The sequence below is a fragment of the Panthera pardus genome, unplaced genomic scaffold (genome assembly GCF_024362965.1).
Source record: "Panthera pardus isolate Hobbes unplaced genomic scaffold, ASM2436296v1 HiC_scaffold_21, whole genome shotgun sequence".
In the NCBI taxonomy this organism is placed as follows: Eukaryota; Metazoa; Chordata; class Mammalia; order Carnivora; family Felidae; genus Panthera; species Panthera pardus.
In genome coordinates, this window is record NW_026526777.1 from 53,236,834 (window position 1) to 53,258,476 (window position 21,643).

General features: G+C 38.1%; 1 protein-coding gene across 1 annotated transcript in view; it reads left to right on the forward strand.

The window, feature by feature from the left end:
- The window catches only part of SLC9C2 (solute carrier family 9 member C2 (putative)), an 84,320-nt gene that overhangs the window by 317 nt on the left and 62,360 nt on the right, over positions 1-21,643 (forward strand). Inside the window, exons 2-7 of the mRNA XM_053909275.1 lie at positions 1,061-1,267; positions 3,460-3,560; positions 5,838-5,966; positions 10,346-10,511; positions 18,179-18,295; positions 19,638-19,799. Coding sequence (XP_053765250.1) covers positions 1,135-1,267; positions 3,460-3,560; positions 5,838-5,966; positions 10,346-10,511; positions 18,179-18,295; positions 19,638-19,799 — 808 coding nt within the window. The 5' untranslated portion in view covers positions 1,061-1,134. The remainder of the gene's footprint in view (positions 1-1,060; positions 1,268-3,459; positions 3,561-5,837; positions 5,967-10,345; positions 10,512-18,178; positions 18,296-19,637; positions 19,800-21,643) is intronic.

Consider the following 21,643-nt stretch of genomic DNA (forward strand, 5'->3'; position numbering starts at 1 on the left):
ATTATTGGGGATACTTCAGGAATCTCTAGGAATTTTTAGGTTAAGTTTAACTGCAAGGAAAAATAAAACAGAATGAGTCCTTCTCAGGACCACGAAATAGATTTGTGTAGGCTATGTTCTACACAAGGGCACCAGCTGAGGGTAGGTACTGGGGCTGAAATCCCTGCACAAACCATGTGCCCTGTCATCAGGAAGGGGGACTTTTTCTAATTCACTTAAAGGCACCATATGATAAAACCTCAAATTTAATCTTTTCCTTTGTTTTTATGTTATTTACCCTCCTCCCCTGCCTTACCTTATCGGTGTGACTCAACATTGACCTCCCAAAATGGGAAACCATTTTGGATTTGGAAGGGCCCAAGAGAGGAAAAAGGGGATGTAGGATTGAAATAGTAAAGGGGAATTCCAGAATGATTTATACCCATGGAGGAAGAGCTCCCCCTCAAAAAGTTCATTTCATCAAATATTATAGAGAGCCTATTATGTGCCTTGTACTGTGTGTAAGAAAAATAATATTCAGCCCTGGCCCTTGAGAAACTCACTGTCCAATGTGGAAGGCAAATAACATCACTAGATCATATGATGGTTAAGTGCAGAAATCAATGGAGTCACGCCTCCATGCATGTGTAGAAGTGTGAGGAAGAAACACACTGCTGTTAGTGTTCCTATAAAATGTTCTTGGATGGGGTGCCTGGGTGGCTCAGTTGGTGAAGCGTCCGACTTCAGCTCAGGTCATGATCTCGTGGTTGGTTTGGGAGTTTGAACCCCGCGTCGGGCTCTGTGCTGACAGCTCAGAGCCTGGAGCCTGCTTCAGATTCTGTGTCTCCCTTGCTCTCTGCCCCTCCCCCGCTCACGCTCTCTCTCTTTCTCTCAAAAATAAATAAACATTAAAAATTTGAAACATTCTTGGAGCAAGAGGTAGAACAGACAGTATCAATGTGTGCCCTGTGGCAAGAAGAAATGTGCTGAGACCTGAGTGTGGTACAATCTTAGGTAGGAAGAATGTGGATGTGCTGGAACTTGGCAAGTCTCATTGTCTTCTTTTTGCATCTTATAACAGGTTAGTCTGTGGTAGTGAAAGTAGTAACTCACATCTGAATTCATCAAGTTAGGACTGAAAAAGCAGTGTCAAAAATGAACTCTTTCTTCTGGGTGCAAAGAGAAGGTAACAGCAGCAGGACAGAATTACTCTGCGGCAAGACAGCTGGCTACACTATTGTAAATGGGCATTTCACAATGCTTGTGTGTTTCACGATTGTCCTGGGAGGTAAGAAGTAATTTCTAAATCTCATCTTTCCTCTGCCCTCTGAACCTTTCTTAGTGTAGAAAGTGATCACAACTTCCATAAAGAAGAAGTCCAATGAAATTGTAAGATGTGAGTGAATGCTGACAGTCTAGTTTCCTTTAATTATAAGTAGCATCTATACTGTGTCCCTTCCTTCGGTGACATTTGCTGAGCACAGCAGAATGGTAGGCAGAAGCGGAAATAGTCCCCTCATGGGGGAGACAGGCAAACAATAATTACAATACAATGTGGTTAGTTTAACTGTAAAGTTGTGGTCCAGAATCTCTGGTAACGTGGAGGAGAGCCTCATGCTGCCTGCCTGCCAGGCTTAACCTGACCAATAAATCTGGGATGAGGGGACGACGACTGGGGCAAATAAGACCCACACATACGTTTCACAATTTGCATACTTGATGTCATCACTTCTGTCCATTCTATCATGGCTTTTGAAGTGATTTTCCTTCCGGGAGGATGCCATCCACCCCACACCCTAGTGGGCAATTAGGAGAGACTTCACAAGGAAAGGCCTCTTAAATGATAATTAAGAATTCAATACGTATGGGGCACCTGGGTGGCTCAGTCCCTTAAGTGTCCGCTTCTTGATTTCAGCTCAGGTCATGATCTCACTGGTCGTTATTTTGAGCCTCCACGCTGACAGTTCGGAGCCTGCTTGGGATTCTCTCCTTCTCTCTCTGCCCCTCCCCAACACATGCACATGCTCTCTCCCTCTCTAAAAATACATAAACTTAAAATAAATTTTTTAAAAGAATTCGATAGGTATGGTTAATGATATTCATGCAGATAAAATACCATATTAAAAAACACAGGTACTTTATTCCACAATTCAACACTAGTGATTGGAGAAAAGCTTCTAGTCCCCTTTAACATTTTTTTCTTTGGGAAAAAAGGTCAGCTGTTTTAAAATCCTTTCTTGAATTAGGAAGAGTATAAAGAAATAATGAAGCAAACATTCATAAAACCTTCTTCAATTTTACCTATCATATCAGGGAGCAAAATTGCCTTTTCTGGGGTGAATCTTTAAAACACACACTAATGACATTGGTCTCCTGTCGTACTAAGAGGCGCTGGTGACCATGAATTTCAACAGCTCCAGATCCTTGATGATTACATAGGGACAAGTGCTCTAGCAATAAAGGGCATTACAGAAATGGTTCAAGAAACATTTCTTTAGCCCTATGCAAAAGAAATATTCAATTAATATCTACCAACTTGGCATGACCTGTAGCTGGAAGGCAGTGAATGGGATGCCAGAATCTTGCCCTAGGCAAGATAAATTAATAATAATATTAATATTATTATTAATTAATTATTAAATATTAAATAATTATAATTAATTATTAAAAAATAATAAATTAATTGGATTATAGTCTATATATTCCTTCTGGAGATAAGAACTGAATAATCTTGGACAGAGGAGAGAGCTTCAAGGCAAGATAATACATGTAGGCAGAGAATAACACATGTCTTCTGTTACTTGTCTGGTGAAGCCAGTTTTCTCCATAGTTAGAGCTCAGTTAAAAGTATTTCTGGCTTTTAGGAAAACTATAGAATATATATTGCTGTAGTTTAGGATGAGTACTAATAAAAGGTGTAATAGGTTGATATGAAGTTTGGCTTTTCATAATTTCTCATCATCAGACCCACAGATAAGATACCTGTACAGTGATCATAATGGGCCACTGGGTGGGCAAATGGGAGGTTGCTGGAATTTCAGTATTTTCCAAATTTACCTGTGAGAGATGCTTCATTTTGTATGTCTTAAAGAGACAGCATTTGTAACAGCTATCAATTATTTATTCATAGCGATATGATACTCAGGAAGTTTATTTATTAAAAAAATTTTTTAGTGTTTATTTTTGAGACACACACACACACACACACACAGCATGAGCAAGGGAGGGGCAGAGAGAGAGAGAGGGAGATGAATTCGAAGCAGGCTGCAGGCTCTGAGCTGTCAGCACAGAGCCCGATGTGGGGCTCGAACTAATGAACTGCAAGATCATGACCCGAACCAAAGTTGGACACAACCGACTGAGCCACCCAGGCACCCTGACACTCGGGAAGTTTGAAATTAAGTACCTAGAGAAAGAGGATATTAAATTGTTTTGAAACTATACATTTTGTATAAATAACACATACATGTATTTCTTCAGGATTTTTGAAGACCTGTCTAAGGAATTCTGAAGTCATTGTTTTGATAATTCTTTCTGTGTCAGGATTTATGATAGGACAACTGGCTCACAGTTTTGTTCAGGTAATGTATGTACAATAAATTAGTAAATGAAAGAACAGAAACCAAAATCAAGGTCCACTCTCAACGCTATCCCTGAATGTATGGAATTTTAAAAAAATGTGAACAGGTACTGAAAAGAATTCATCTGCCATTAAAAATTTTAAAAATGAAAAACCATACAGTATAAGAGACATATTAGAGAAGCAGAAGATAAAATGCTAGTATGGAAGTAAGGAAAATTTGACTGCATTCTTGGGTTCTTCATCGTCTGCCTTTGGAGCCTTACTCCTGTTTCCTTCCCCTCTCTGTATACTGGTTTCATCTGTGGAATAGTCTTCATTATTATTATTTTTTTTTTTTACATTTATTTATTTTTGAGACAGAGAGGGACAGAGCATGAACGGGGGAGGGTCAGAGAGAGAGGGAGACACAGAATCTGAAACAGGCTCCAGGCTCTGAGCTGTCAGCACAGAGCCCGATGTGGGGCTCGAACTCATGGACCGTGAGATCATGACCTGAGCCGAAGTCGGTCGCCCAACCGACTGAGCCACCCAGGCACCCCTGTGGAATAGTCTTCAATACCTGTGGAGCCTCTAGTTATAAAAGGCAGCTGTTACTGTCATAATGAAGCATGGTTACTCTTTTCTGACTGCCAGATTAAATGCAAAATGTGTCATGTAATATATAATGCAGATACAAGAAAAATTTTATTTATTAACTCTTGACTTCAAGTGCATAGCAGTGTGATCAGTAACGATTTGGCTCCACTCATTCTTTTATTTTTAAAAAATGGAGATGATGCTTGTACCTCTCTAGGATTGTAAAAACCTCCTGTTATTCTTCTAAACACCACCATTACTACTAACGTCTTTTGAGTGTTTGCTATGTGCCAGGGTCTCTTTTAAGTGCTTTGTGTTTATTAATTTATTAGTAATAAGTTATAGAAATAGTAGAATTAGTAAGAAATAGTAATATTTCCTTTTTTCCAGTGAAATATGGAGCTGTTTAATTTTAAAAATTTAAGTATGGTTGACACACAATGTTACCTTAGTTTCAGGTGTACAACGTAGTGATTCAACTTCTCTATGTGTTATGCTGTGCTCAGCTTATCATCAATTCTTGAGTTAATTCATTGGTCTTCACAGAAACCCAGTGGAAGTAGGTACTGTATCCCATTTTACAGATGAGGAAACTGAGGCACAGAGAGGTTAAGTAATGGAGATTAAACTATTAGTTGAGCCAAAAACTTTTTAGGAGGGAATATTTCCAGCTTTTCAATCATTGTTGCTATCTCTTCCATTCATCTGTGTACAACCTTCATGATTTATGCCTTATATTCACAATATGTGCTATTATCTATGTATTATTTTTCTCTACTTGACTCACTAAAGGACTTTATTTTTTTTTTTTTAAGGCAAGAGCATTTCTTTTTATTTATTTTTTAACGTTTATTTTTGAGAGAGAAACACACAGAGCACTAGTGGGGCAGAGAAAGAGGGAGACACAGAATCTGAAGAAGTCTCCAGGCTTTGAGCTGTCAGCATAGAGCCCATCGTGGGGCCTGAACTCACAAACTGTGAGATCATGACCTGAGCCGAAGTCAGACACTTAACCGAATGAGCCACCCAGGAGCCCCGAGCATTTCTTTTTTAATGTTTACTTTTGAGAGAGAGTGAGAGTGAGAGAGTGCGAATGAGTCGGGGAGGGACAGAGAGAGAGAGAGAGAGAGAGAATCCCAAGCAGGCTCTGCACAGAGCCCAATGCAGGGCTCAGTCTCATGAACTGTGAGATCAAGAGTCAGATGCTTGACCAAATGAACCACCCAGGTGTCCCTCACCGAAGGACTTTAAAATCCTAAGCAAATGTTTGTGAAATCACAAGTACTGTGCAAGGTTCTCTTTTCTGTCTCAACGCCAATTAGAATAAACATCTAACAGTCAAATAAAAAATACTTGTGAACATCTAAAATGCTCTCAGGGATCACTAGTGGCAGGGGTATCACTTTTGAAAACACTCATTGCAGTACTTACCACACGCAGTGTTTGTGTAGCCCAAACTCACACAATTCTCTGATGAACAGTGGACTGTACATATAACTCATCTGGACAGATCGTGAAACCTACAAGACCCTCAAAACTGACCTTGTAGATAATCTCTCATTAGTTGCATATTGGAATATACTAAAACTTATATTGATTGATATAGCATCACTTTCTAATACCTCTAATTACCTAATTCTAATTTCTAATACCTAAAAATGGCAGCCAGCTAATTTCATATTTATCTTTGTTAGTTTAGGTGCACGAAATTGTCTACCCTCTTCTGAAAACACCAAGCTTTTCACTTTATTGTTATTTTTCACCTATAATTGTATTTATGGCTGCTTTGGATGTGGACTTTTATATACTCAAGAATATGCTTTGGCAGGTAAGAACACATCTTAAAACAAATTATGGTCAGTCTTGCTTGTTTATGTTAGCAGAAAATATGTTTTGTCTATAAAGAAGATTAATAATTCACAAATCTCACATTTTTAGTTCTACCCTCCTTCTTCTGTGGAACCACTAAGTAAAGGGAATTGAAGAGAAGGGAGAAGGAATCTGTATTTGCTGAGTGACCAGTGTGATAAGGCACTGAGTAAATATTTCCATTTTATGTATCAACAAATTGTGGCTTAGAGGTCACAAACAAGGCTGATAAATGGCAGAACCTGAATTCTTCATCTCCACTATATCTGTAGATTTGCCCGTTTTCACTGCTAAAATTGTTTTATTTGTGGCTTTCTCTTTCTTCTTAATCATGCTTCCAGACGAGTTTATTTTTTCTTTCAAAGAATATTTTATTTTGGGGCGCCTGGGTGGCGCAGTCGGTTAAGCGTCCGACTTCAGCCAGGTCACGATCTCGCGGTCCGTGAGTTCGAGCCCCGCGTCAGGCTCTGGGCTGATGGCTCGGAGCCTGGAGCCTGTTTCCGATTCTGTGTCTCCCTCTCTCTCTGCCCCTCCCCTGTTCATGCTCTGTCTCTCTCTGTCTCAAAAATAAATAAAAAACGTTGAAAAAAAAAATTAAAAAAAATAAAAAAAATAAAAAAAAAATAAAAAAAAAGAATATTTTATTTTGTTTGGTTTTATTCTGTACTTTTTCTAACATCTTGAGGTAGACATTAGTTGATTGATTTTTAGGTTTCTTTTTTTTTTGTATTTCGTACGTCTAAGGTTTAAAATTTTTCTATGACTACTCTTTTAGCTTCACCCACGTGTTTTGATTTTTAGTGTTTTCATTATCATCCCAAACCTATCTAAAATTTTTACTATACTTTTTTCTTTGACCTGTTGATTTTTTTTTCCTTCATGTGTGGAAGAATTTTACTTGTTTGTTTATTTATTTGTTATTGAAGTGTAGTTGACATATAATATTAATTTCAGTATATCACAGTGAGTTAACAATCACGTACATATGAAATGCTCACCATGATGAGTGTAGTTACCATCTGTCATTCTACAAAGTTATTACAATATTAATGACTATCTTCATTATGCTGTACTTTTATCCCTGTCACTTACTTATTTTATAACTGAAAGCTTGTACCTCTTTGGCCCCTTCGGCTATTTTGCCCACATCCTCCAGCCCTCTGGTAATCCTCTGTTTGTTCTCTGTGTTATTGAGTCTATTTCTGGTTTTTGTTTATTTATTTATTTACTTTGTTTTTTAGATTCCACACATAAATGAAATCATATGGTATTAGTCTTTTTCTGACTGACTAATTTCACTTAGTGTAATAGGTGCATCCATGTTGTTGCAAATGGCAAGATTTCATTGTTTTATGGCCGTGTCTCTATATAAATGCCACATCTTCTTTATCCAACTTATCTATCGATGGACATTTAGGTTGCCTGCATATCTTGGCTCTTATAAATAATGCTGCAGTAAGGAGGGATGCATATATCTTTTTGAATTAGTGTTTTGTTTTCTTTGGATAAATACCTAGAAGTGGGATTACTGGATCTTATGGTACTTCTAGTTTTAGTTTTTTGAGGAATCTCCATACTGTTTTCCACAGTGGCTGCACCAATTTCCATTCCTACCAACAGCACAAGAGGGTTCCCTCTTCTCTACATCCTTGTGAACACTTATCCATTTCTTGCCTTTTTGATACTCGCCATTCTGACAGGTGTGAGGTGATAGCTTATTGTGGTTTTGATCTGCATTTCCCTGGTGACTTGTTATGTTGTCTTTCATGTGTCTGTTATAAGCCATCAATATGTCTTCTTTGGAAAAAAATCTATTCAGGTCCTCTGCCCATTTTTAATTGGATTATTTGTTTTTAACCCATTAATTACTTAGAAGTTATTTTAAAATTTCCAAATATGGTCTTTTATCGTTATTTCTTTTATCACATTATGACTAGAGAATGTGTTTTGTATATCAACTCTTGTGGTTTGTGGAGATGTGCTTTGTGGCCTAGTACCTCACTTTTCCAAAATGTTCTTTGCTTTACAAGAATATACATTCTCCCATTGTTGAGTGCAGGGGTCTAAATTAGTTCAGTAGATTATTTTGTTTATTATGAAGTCTGGTTTCTATATCTTTGCCAGTGTTGTTTTTCAATTTAATATAACAAGCTTCCATTATAACTATGGATTTATCAATTTCTGCTTGCAATTCTGCTGGTTTTTACTTTATGTAAGTAGAAACTCTGTTATTAAGTGCCTACAAGGATTATTATTTTCCTAGTTAATTTTTTCCCATTATTTAGCTACCCTTTTATCCTAAATAATGCTCTTTGCCTTACATCAATTTCATCTGGTATTACTGTAGTTATACCAGCTTTCTTTTGCTTAGTATTTTCCTGATATAATTTTCCCATTCTTCCACTTATAAGATTTTGATGTCCTTATGTCTAGATTTTTTTTGATAATATATACTTAGATTTTGTTATTTTATCCATGTTGAGAATCTCTGCTGTTTTACCAGGCACCCGGGTGACTCAGTCAGTTGGTGTCTGACCTTGGCTCAGGTCATGATCTCAAAGTTTGTGGATTCAAGCTGGTGTCCGGCTTCAGAGCCTAGAGCCTGCTTTGGATTCTGTGTCTCCCACTTTCTCTGCCCCTCCCCCACTTGCACTCTGTCTCTGTCTCTCAATAATAAATATTTAAAAAAAATTAAAAACTAGCTTAATATTTATTGTGATTAAAAATAGATTTAGAGGGGCAAAATATTTTAACAGATTTGAGGCACCAAGGAAGATTGGATGGAAAACAGTGTTTGGAAATATGTTCCACACTGTTAAGCCATTGGAGAAATACAAATTAAAACCACAGTGAGGTACCACTACATACCTATTAGAATGGCAACAGCAGAAACAATAACAAGCCTGATGATAGCAAGTGCTGGTGAGAATGCATGAAAATGCAAAATGGTACAGCCGCTTTGGAGAAGGGTTTGGGAGTTTCTTACCGAGTTAAACATACACTTGCCATATGACCCAGTAATTCTACTTCTGTGTATTTACTGAAGTGAAATGAAAGCTTATGTTTACACTAAAACCTCTGTGTGAATCTTTGTAGCAGCCTTTTTCATAATCTGAAAAGTCTAGAAAGACCTCAAATGTTCCTCAGCTAGTGAATGAATGAGCACATTGTGATACATCTTACCATAGAATATCACCCAGCAACGAAAAAGGAACAGAGCTTTAATAGACACAACATAGAATTTCAAATGTCTTAGCCAAAAGAGGGAAACCAGACTCAAAAGGCTACCTATTGTATAATTCCATTCATAGACCTTCCTTCTAGCAAAGCCAAAAGAGTATGTTTGGAGAACAGATCATTTGTTGCCAGGCACTGGGGATAGGGAAAGAAATTAAGTACAAAGGAGGAGCCTAAGGACAATTTTTTTTTTTTTAAGGTGATGGATCTGTTCTGTTTCTTAATTGTGGTCATGGTCACATGACTGCATGCATCTGTCAAGACACCTATAACTCCACATCAAAAGAATGAATTTCACTGCATGTGAATTAAAAATAAGTTAAAAAATCAAAAGAAATCGATTTGGGTTTATTTCTCACATGTAGTTTTGTACTTTGCATTTGCCATGCTTCACCTTTGCTTCTCCTTCAGCCTTCTCAATCAAGTTGAGTCGGTTTTCGTTATTCTTTAATTCCTTCTTCTTGTTTAAGAGTTTTACATTGTTTCTATTTCTGAGGCAGACACTGCTAATTGCCCATCTGATATGCATTCTCTCTTTCTCTCATTAACAGAAACTTACTGGATTTTGCTTGGTATAGTGGTGGGCCCAGTGTGAAATATTCTGTTTCTCAGCAAGTGGTAGCTATGTAGCCTCAGAAAATAGTGTGGCTAATGAAATGTGCACAAAAGTTTGTTGAATGAAGCTTCTAGAAAGCCCTTAATAAGAGGGCCAAATCAGCTGGCATGTGGTTTTTGCCCTTTGTTTTTACCTTTCTTTCTGCGTGGAGCCCTGAAGATCAACACCAAGGAAACCAGGAAATGTTTTACACAGAAGCAGGAAACATTTGCATTCCATTTTAAGAACATTTTGATGTTGGGAACTATTAAGCCGGAATGACAACAAGAAAGATTAGTGAATTGTTCTTGTAACAGTAAAATAGAATCTCTTTTGTTTGGAAGGGATGGTTTCTTTGAGGCAGGTAACCCTGAATACCTTTCAAAGTTATTTTTTAGAGTAACTGTACAAAATGCATAACCAAGGTCTGATTCTTACCTAAGTAAATGTAGTCGTGCCATCTTTAAATGTCAAATCTAATACTGTGTTATGAATTGGTTTCACAGGTCTTCCTAACAGGATTAATAAGCTTTGTTGTGGCATTCATCGTAATTGGATACGTAGTTCTGAGATTCAATGAAGAGTCATGGGATTTGCAATCTTGCCTACTCTTTAGCATGACCCTTGGCATTACAGATCCTATTTTTTCTGTGAATTCACTGAAAACTATTGGTATGTCAGATTTATTTCTCTCTCTTACATTTAAAAAAAATTTTTAAATATGAAATTTATTGTCAATTTACATTGAAGATATGAGGATAAATTATTTTTCTTTGGATCTTGTTTTGTTTTTGTTTTTTGCACAAATTGTGCATCTGGCAAGTAGATATTTATGCTATTTTTCTTGGCGATGGGGCATTGATGGACTTGAAAGATGCAATGCAAATAAGGCAATCCAAGATCTGGGATAAATACACCAATTGTAATCTCAAAGGATTTTGTTCAAGACGAAAAGTAACCTTTCTAGAAGGTGATGAAAATTAGCATTCTTATTCCATTCCACTGAATTCTAACCCTCAAGGTAGAAACTCTGCCGTACCCCCAGTGAAACTCTTCTGAGGCCTTACTGTCTGTTGTTAGAACTGCCTCCCTTTTGGACCAGCTAACGGTAAGCAGGTAGTGGAAGGGTGTGTAGTTTATTTAAAAGATCTTACTATGAGTAAGATCATAGTTTGGCAAACATGTTCAATAATAGCTTAGTCCTGGGGCACCTGGGTGGCTCAGTTGGTTAAGTATCTGACTCTTGGTTTCGGCTCAGGACCTTCTGAATCGTGAGATGGAGCCCCAGCATCGGGTTCTGCATGGACAGTGTGGAGCCTGACCCTCTCCTGCTTGCATGCTCTCTCTCTCTCTCTCTCAAAATAAATAAACTTAAAAAAAAAAAGTAATAGCTTATTCCCAAGAGGGTTTGGGGACCTTCAGTACTTCCCCTCTTATTTGGTAAAAGATGATTTCACTTGGAAATATCCCCCTGTTGTCATGTTTTATTAACACAGCAGTAAAAAACATGAAATGGTTAGGTGCTCTGGTTTCAGTTTTTGATGAAGAAATATTTTCCTAACCAATTTTAAGGTATTGGTTATATTTAATGGAAATATATTGCCTTATGATTGGAACTGGAAACCTCCAACCAATCCGATAAGTGATATTCCCAATTTTACACCCATTTACACCTGCTATTGGGAGAACATCGATTTTTAAGGTGGGAATACCCTAAATTGTCATATTTCTCGAAGAGTCTGATCCTGTCCTCTTTTCTTTCTCTCTCTCTATTTTCTTGAGAGGGAGAGAGAGACAGAGCACGAGCAGTGGAGGGCCAGAGAGAGAGGGGGACACAGAATTCAAAGTAGGCTCCAGGCTCCAAGCTGTCAGCACAGAGCCCGACGCTGGACTTGACCTCATGAACCTTGAGATCATGACCTGAACCGAAGCTGGACTCTTAACCAGCTGAGCCACCCAGGCGCTCCTTTTTCTCTCTCTATTTTCTAAGTACAATCTTTTTTTCTATTTTTCCTTTACTTGTCTTTCTCTTTCAGCCATTTGTATTTCCCAATTGTTTTATTCACCTCATTTTTTCCCTGCTCCCTTTTCTGAAACTCTTGACTGTAAGTGCCTATAACAAACTATAAACTTTAATTATTTACTGCAGTTTCTATATTCAATTTTTTTCCAAAAAAGAAGTATAATAGAAAGTCTTCTATTTCTTTTTTTTTAATTTTTAAAATTTATTTTTATTTTTATTTTTTGCGAGAGAGAGCACACACACGCACAAATGGGGTAGGAACAGAGAGAAGGAGAGAGAGAATACCAAGCAGGCTCCACGCTGTGTGTGTAGCCTGACACAGGGTTCAACCTCACAACTTTGAGATCATGATCTGAACCAAAATCAAGAGTCAAATGCTTAATCAACTGGGCTACCCAGGTACCCTGAAAGTCTTCTATTTTTTAAAAAGAAAAACTAGTGAGGGTATTTGGCTCTTAGTTAATATTTTCTTTATGTCATTAATGCTCAAGGTGGTGCATGGGTTTTGGATCCAATAACAATTTTTCCTAATAAGACAAATTTGACTCATTTTTTTGGGGGGGTGAATAAATATCACTCTTGCTTATTTATGGTTTTGGCAGAGTCACCATATAGGCAATATATGTGAATTGGATAAATGGTTCTTTCTTCAAAACAGTTTACTTGTAATTGTCATAGTAATTTTTTAAGGAAAAATATTTTCTTCCATATGCCTAAAATTATCGTAATATACAAAACTAGTTCCTACAATGCAAATAGTGCTTCTTTTGATGTGATACCCTTGGGTACTGTAAACCCTGCACAGTCTGGGTGGCCTGACCTGTTGGAAAAAGTAGTGGATATTCACATGCAAGTGAAAAGGAACTTGTCTGTTCATTACCTGTTTGAAAAGAATGCATTGGGCTCAAACAATTTTTACTTTGAAACAAATCTGGAAATTTACAACACAGGACACAAAAGATATTGGAAAGGATGCAGAGAAAGGGGAACATTTTTGTCCTGTTAGTGGGAATGCAAACTGGTGCAGCCACTCTGGAAAACAGTATGGAGTTTTCTCAAAAAGTTAAAAATAGAACCACCCTACAATGCAGCAATTCCATTACTTGGTATTTATCCAAAGGATATAAAAATGCTGATTTGAAAGGGCACATGCACCCTGTGTTTATAGCAGCATTATCAACAATAGCCAAATTATGCGAAGAACCCAAATGTCCATCAACTAGGTAAAGATGTAAGATATAGATATCATGGAACATTACTCAGCCACCAGAAAGAATCTTTCCATTTGCAACAATGTGGATGGAGCTAGACTATATTATGCTAAGTGAAATAAGTCAGTCAGAGAAAGACAAATACCATGTGATTTTACTCATGTGGAATTTAAGAAACAAAATGGATGAACATAGGGGAAAGAACATAGAGGGAGGCAAACCATAAGAGACTCTTAACCGTAGAGAACAAACTGAGGGTTGCTGGAGCGGAGGTGGGTGGGGGGAAGAGCCAAATTGGGGATGGGTATTAAGGAGGGCATTTGTTGGGATGAACGCTGGGTGTTATATATAAGTGATGAATTGCTAAATTCTACTCCTGAAACTAATATTACACTATATGTTAACTAAAATTTAAATAAAAACATGAAATATTTTTAAAAAACCCAAAAAGCAAATCTGAAATAGGACTTTGTAAAGGAATAAAATACAAGGTTTTGGTATGATCTCAATTGAGTAAAAATTTATACACTTAGAAAAAGACTTCAACATTAAGGTTGTATCTGAGCTGTGAAACTGTTATGTGGCTTTTGTTTTATTCTTTCCTTTTTCACATTTTTCAGTGAATTAGTGAGTATAAGTTCTACATTATGAGGGAGTAATTCTTGTGGTATTTTGCCATTAAACACAACTACAAGGCAAATTCAATGCTTCATACTTCAGACCTTTCATTTTACTTGTTCCAGGTTGGGTTCCTGAATTTGAGGGAAGGATAAAAGGATTTCATGAGCAGCTAAATCAAATGTGCTAATAATCTCTAAATCTGTTTTGCCAGCATTTTTTTGTGGCTTCTGTCACAGTCAAAGCTAGCAACAAGTAGTAAACTGAATATTGGTTAGCAACCCTCTTGGGAGCTTCCCAGGTGCAGTTTGAAACTGACCCCCGTATGCAGAGGGGAGGGAGAGACTGAAGAAAGAGGCAGGTTGGTAGGTTTTTATAAGCAGAAGAAACTTACATACAAGGCTTGTCTTGGGTAGCAACAAGATGAAAGCATCCCTGCCCCTGCACTCCACATCTTAAAATGTATGTATTGGCCTCAACAGAGTCCAGTCATGTACGCTGTGCGGGGGTTCTGAACACCCATCACTATCTCAAGGCCGTGTCCTTGGATCAGCCTCTGGGAGCAGGAAAGGCAAGTGGAGCTCACATTCCACTTGCTGAGGAGGGGCTGAGGAGCCTCTAATCACCCAGGTCCAAGTCAGCAGGTCAACTGCCAGTCATATCTTCGTTCCCCAACAACGAGAGGATTATAACTTATCTTGCCATTTGCTTTCTTTATTGGCTACAATAATGAAGCAAGAAGAACAGAAATAAACAGCCTGAATACATTGATCCACAGGCAGACACTGACTAATTAGAAATTCTGTATAATCCTGTATATCCTATCATTCAGGAGACTTTGGGAAAGATGGATAGAATCTGAATATTCTGATGTTTCATATCCTCAGATCAAACACTGGAAAGCAGAGATTTTCTTTCTTTCAAACTACATATAGTATTCTAGAAATAATAATAATAAAAAAATAATAATAATAATACCCCAGCTATATATATTTAATTATTATGTGTTTCAAAAACACCAAAAGAAAAAAATTAGAATTTTAATCAGATCCAGTTCTGTTTGGATTTTTTAAAAAAGTGTCACTGTGGTCATTTTGAATTTGATGCAATGGGATTATATTAAACAGATGCTTTTAGAAAATATGTAGTTTTGCAATCCTTTCTATATCAATTTTTAATTATATTAGGATGCATAATGTACTATTGTGTGTCATATGTTCTTAAATTTGGGGGTTATGCCAGCTCCACAAACTCATCAGGGACACTGGGTCTCTCTGTTTATATATTCCTGTGGATATGGGGAAGGAAAACTCTTGAAGGAGCAGAGGGAACAACCCCTTTCATGTTTGTCACAGCCAGAGTGGAAAAACTTCATAATTCATGGGACATCAAGTAGAGGCCTTAGTAGCAGGGAAATTTTCCTTTAAACTAAAGGCTGCTCTGGTACTCTGTAGCAAAGCCTAAAAGCAAGTTATAAAAGGTTAAGCTATTTCCAAGTAATAACTGCTCTAGAACAAAAAATATTTATAGGAATACAAAAATATACAGCACCTAATAAGGTAAAATATACACTTCTGTCATGTGTAATAAAAAATTAGCAGGCATGCAAAGGAGCAGGAAAATATGAGTCATAAAAAGTACAAAATAATAAGAGAAACAGATGCAGTAATGAGGCAGATGGTAGAATTACTAGATACAAACATTAAAGCAGTTATTGTAACTCTATTCTGTAGATTCAAAAAATTAGAGGAAGGGTTAAGGCTGGGGTAAAACTTACTCCTGTCATCTTGTGAGAGCCCATTGTTAAATAATCACAAACTTTGCAAGCCAGTTGTTAAACCATCAATAACTTCAAATTGGCTATGATGGAAGTGTTTATACATAGAATTGGCAAATGCTACAAATCAGGTGTTTTTGTTTTTGTTTTAATTTTGGAGAGGTGGTTTATCAGCATACCACTGGTAGATATAAAAAAAGACCTAAATCAAACTTCTAGAGATGAAAAACACAATACCTAAGGCAAAAATTCCACTGGATGGAAGTAGATTAGACACTGTAAAAGAAAGTATTAGTGAACTTGAAGGGGCAGCAATAGAAACTATCCAAAACAAAGCACATGGAGAAAATAAGTGAAAAGAACATTAGTGAACCGTGGGACAACTTCAAGTGGTTTGATATACAAGTCCCCAAAAAAGAGGAGAGAGAGTGGGAGAAACAAAAAAATACTTGAAGAAATAATGGATGAAAAATTCTGAATCAAGAAGCTCAACCTACATGAACCCAAGAAACATAAAACTACACTACGACATATAAAAATCAAGTTCCTAAAAATATCTTAAAGGCAGACAGAAGGGGAGACACATTATATACAGAGGAACAAAAATAATAATGACTTCTTTTCAGAAACAATGCAAATGAGAAGATGGTGGAACAACGTTTTTAAAGTACTAAAATAAAAACTTAGAATCCTCAGTGGAAATATATTTGAAAAGCAAAGGTAAAATACCTTCTTAAACATACTGAAACTAAAAGAATTTATCATTAGCAGATCCTCACTATTAAAAGATGATAAAGGAAGTCAGGAAGAATGAAACTGGTACCAAATAGAAATTTGGATCTACATAAAGGAATGAAAAGCCCTGTAATTGGTAAACATATGGGAAAATATTTTTTTCATCTTTTTATTTTTATTTTTATTAGAAAATTTTTTTCTAATGTTTATTCATTTATTTGAGAGACAGAGAGAGACAGAGCATGAGTGGGGGAGGGACAGAGAGAGAGAGAGAGAGAGAGAGAGAGAGAGGGAGACACAGAATCTGAAGCAGGCTCCGGGCTCTGAGCTGTCAGCACAGAGCCTGGTGTGGGGCTCAAACTCACGAACCTGTAGATCATGACCTGAGCCAAGTCGGCCGCTTAACTGACTGAGCCACCCAGGTGCCCCTGACTTTTTTTCCTTATTTTTAAATCTATTTAAAGTATAATATTTAAAGCCACAATGATAGCAATCTACCTTGGGTTTTATTTCTCTGCTCCTCCATTGTTTGTGTGTGGCTTCTACTCTCAGGATCACAAGTTGGCTGCTAAAGTTCCAGTCATCACATGCACATTTCAGGCAAGGAGAAGAGGAAACGGGCAAGGGACAGAGAGAGATGCTTCTTTCAACCAAGTCACTTCTCCCTCCAAGAAATTTCCCCAGAGTCCAACTTGGTAACTTCCACTTATATCTCAGTGGCTACTCTTTGAAGCCCAGGATGTGAGGGGAAATGGTCATTTTGCTGAACACAGTGCCACCCTGGATAAAACCAGTTTTGTTACCAAGAACAGAGGATGGATACTGGTTGGGCGAGTACCAGTCACTATCACCCTACTCATAAGTTGTGTATCACTAAGCAATTAATTTGATTATATTTTCCATTAAACTTAACTACTTGTGGATGCTAAGTGCCAATAAGATTTTGTACTGAATTAAAATTTTTTAAAAACAACTTTTTTGAAATATAATCCATGTACCATAAAATTTATCCTTCTAAAGTGTACGCTTCAGTGATCTATAATATATTTACAGAGTTATACAACCATCATCACCATCTAATTTTAGAACTTTTTTTTTTTGAGAGAGAGAGCACACGAGCAGGGGAGAGGGGCCAAGGGAGAGAGAGAGAGAGAGAGAGAGACGGTCTTAAGCAGGCTCCACACTGGGTGTGATCTCATGACTGTGAGGTGAAATCCAGAGTCAGACACCTAACTGACTGAGGTACCCAGACACCCCTGGAGCAGTTTTATCACCATCAAAGAAATCTCCTGGCCATTAGCAGTCACATCTAATTCCCCTATTCCAAGCCCCTGGCAACCAACCACTAATCTACTTTCTGTCTATAGATTTGCCTATTCTGGACATTTCATACAAGTCAAACCATACAATATGTGTTTCTTGTGTTTGTCTTCTTTCCCTTTTTATAATGTTTTCAAGGTTCATCCATGCTGTAACATGTATCAATCAGTACTTCCTTCTTTTCTGTGGCTGAATAATTTGATTGACTATTACAGATAATGCTGCTATGAACATTCATGTAAAATTGTGTGGACGTAGGTTTTCAATTCTCTTGAGCATATGTCTAGAAGTAGAATCGCTGGGCCATCCTTTGTACTTATTTCTAAAATGTGATTTTTGTGGAGTCGAATGACTTCTGTTTATTCAAACTAAATATTGTGTCACGCTGAGAAGTACTTTGTCTCATTCTAAAACTCAAGCATGGTTTGAGGCCATGGACACTTCAGAGAATGCTCTTGTCATGTTCCCTTGTCGTTGGAGATATAAAAAAAAGCACATGGAGAAATTAAAAATGGTGATTGCCTTACAGGCCCATCCCAGTCATGGCTGTTTTCTTTTTGTCAGCATATTCCTTCTCTTTTATTTTTGTGTTTCCTGTGCAAGAGCATCACTTTCATGTACCAAATTAAATTACATTTTATATTTCCTTTTCCAGGCATTTCCAAAATGTATACTGATATCATAAGAGGAGAATCGATGATAATTTGTGGCTTCACATCCATACTTTTTGGACTTTTTCGGAACAACTTACTCCACATTTCCATACTTAGAGGTAAGAGCATTTATTTTCCTGTGAATATTTTCTAAGATGTGAGTGCATTATTAAAAATTGTTCATTTATTTATGTTGAGAAAGGGAGAGTAAGTGTGCATGAGAGAGAGGGGCAGAGAGAGAGAGAGGGAGAGAGAGAGAATCCCAGGCAGTTTCCACATTGTCAGCACAGAGCCCAACGTGGACCTTGATCTCAAAGGTCTCAGTGAGGTCATGACCTGAGCTGAAATCAAGAGTTGGATGCTTAACTGACTGAGCCACCCAGGTGCCCCTCCTCTGCATATTTTCTAAAATCATTCTTCTATGATGCATTTCAATTCACACCAAAGTTAAAATACATTCAAGATGTCTTAACTTTACTGCATTCTCTATATTTTACTTTTGGACCAGTTAAAATAGCATATATCAGATAACAAGAAAATAATTACCATATGTATGTTTTCTTGGACAGTATGGGGGAAAGAATGGTAAAAAAAATGATTTAGTTTCTCTCCCCACCACACACACATCATCTGGCGCAAAGTAACTGCTTTCCTGGATCAATCTGGATCTCAGTGAGTGGATGTTAAGAATTGATTAGGGGCACCTGGGTGCCTTAGTGGGTAGAGCATCTGACTCTTGATCTCAGGGTCATGAATTCAAGCCCCACGTTGGTGTGGAGCCTACTTAAAAAAAGAAAAAAAAATGGACTTGATCCTGGATTTGAGCCTGAGGGTGAAGGCAGAATGTGATAGTTTTAGGAGGAGAGAGGTGCTAAAAGGAGAAAGAAATATTGGTGATAAAGAGGGGTGTGCAGTGCTTCTCAGTGGGGAGCTATAGGCATTTGGGGTGGGACAATCTTTGTTATTTAGGACTGACCTTGGCATTGTCTGACACCCGCTCGCTGACTGCCATTGTTGCCCCCAGTTTTGGTGACTACAGAAAATTTCTCTTCTCCATTTCCCAAATGCCCTTGGGCTGGGGGTCACAAATGGACTTCAGATTGGTGGGGACCCTGGACACGATTTGCTTGGCCCTAATATAGTGTGTAAACAGTTTGAATTTGGATGTTTTTTTGGTCAGAGATTCACTTTCTAGTTTGTTACAGGCTTTTCACTTGCCTGGCTTCTGAGGACATTTGAGTCTGCTCTTCCTGGATAAGCAAACCTCAAGCTACAGACCATTAGGGAAATGTCCCCAGAAAGTCTGTTTTACCAGGCTTTCCTGAAACTCCCACTTGCTGAAGGACAAGGTCCCCATTCAAAATCTCAAAAGCAAACCAAAGCACATAGACCCATCTGCCATCAATGAAAGAAACGAAAGTTACAGTTCAACTTCTGTTCTTTCTTACTTTCTTTTTCTAGACTTACATGTAATCACGGGCCTCTGCTTGGGCATCTTTGGAAGCATAATATGTGGATATTCGTGTGCAAGAATCATTCAGTTTATATTGACTGACCTCTTTAGCAATACACTAACTAGTGTCATTCTTTGCATTTCAATGGTGTACCTGACTTTCTACGTTGGTAAGGCAGAAACAAATACAAAAAAATGCTGCCCTCAAAGTGAATTTTATGTACTTTTCTTCTTCATTGATCTTGAATCCTTTGCTTCTTCCTAACTGCTTCCCCCTTGTTGCAGCCCCTCTGTGCATCTTGTCATGTTATTCTTCTGCTACTTCTAGCTCTTGCCTACTCTCTCTTAACATCTCCTTAATTTCAACCTCACGTCCCTTCCCTTTGCATTATTTCTCTATGTAATTACTCTCTTGCTCTTTTTTTTTTAATTAAAAAATGTTTATTTATTTTGAGAGAGAGAGTAAGCAAGGGAGGTGCAGAGAGAGAGAGAATCCCAAGCAGGCTCTGCACTGTCAGCGCAGAGCCCAGCTAAGGGCTCAAATCCACCAACCACGAGATCATGACTGGGCCAAAATCAAGAGTTGGACACTTAATTGCCTGAGCCACCCAGGCACCCCTCTCTTGTTCTTTTTGAACTCCACCTTTTGACCTTACATTTAGTCATTGGCAGTCCCCTGGAATCAGCTCAGTGCTGATTCCTGCTCTGACCCTTAGCAACCCATCTCTAAAATGAGAGAACCAGGAGAGATGCTCCTGAGGTCTTTGCAGCTCAGCTGCCTTTCATTCCATGGGCTTCACAACGAGGGGCCTGTAGGAATGGCGGCCCTCACCAGAGGCTAGGAGGCAGGAGAGTAGAGGGAGAAATCAGGTAGGTATACCTGTATCTGGAAAAGAAGCAGGAAAGTAGAATAATCGTAGGAGTCAAAGTGCCTAACTGGTAGACCTGCAATAATTTGCTAGCTTAGTCCAGAAGATTGGCAATTAAGGATTTTTACCAGCCTGATTGAGCTAACCAGTCCCCAAGAGCCATAGCAACTGCATCGAAACAGTCAAATCCTGCTTCTGCTCTCACCCCACATAGTGGGGCAACTCACACCCATGAAAGACCTCAAGCATCAAAAGCTTAATTACTCTTGTCATCTCCAGTTACCTAAAAGCTCTGCTTCCGCTCTAGGTAGATTGCCACCTGGGACTTGCTTACTGCCCTGAATCAGTAAAAGTACAGAAGGCATTCACTGAATGGTCATTTCCTTCAGATTCCTAATTTTCTTTATTTTTTTTCTTCTCCCTGTGAAACTTTTATGGATGCCTTAAATATCTGGAGAAAAAAATTTTAAAAATTGATGTGGAAGCTGTCTCTTTTTCATCTTTTTATTTATTCTCTTTTCTGTGTTCTCCCAGCCAACCCCAGTGCTTCCTATATGCCTGAAAGTAATTTGACACATGTTGGTTGAATACACTGATACTAGCCCTTGAAGCGTTTTGGAGTTAGGCAGACTTGCATTCAACCCCCACCTTCACAGTTTATTAGCTTGCTGACCTTGGAATATTACTTAACCTCTCTAAGCTTTAGTTAGTTTCCTTATCTATAAAAGTGATATAGAAACACCTAACCTGTAGGGGTACTCTTGGCACTAACAAGATAATGTATGTCCGATGACTTGCTCATGCTGATAGGCTGGAGACAGCTCTTAGCCGCTTGCGAGAGCTGACTGTACACATCTCTTTCACAGCTCTGTTCAGGTGACATCATGTTGAAATTGGTCATATTGCGAGTATTTACACCATGGAAACTGGCCGACACTGTCCATCAGGGACTTTTAAAAACTCGTTTAACCTCCGGAGAGCTGCTTTTAAACATTTACTAGCTCACCACTGAACTCAAGTTCGGGCAGCTAACAAACGTTGGTTCCCTTCCACTTTCCTTCTGAAAGAGGGAGGTGCTTCTGGTCAGTGCTTGGGAGGCCTGGACTAGATTGTCCCTTTCAGTCTCAGGAGAAGCCACTGCTGAC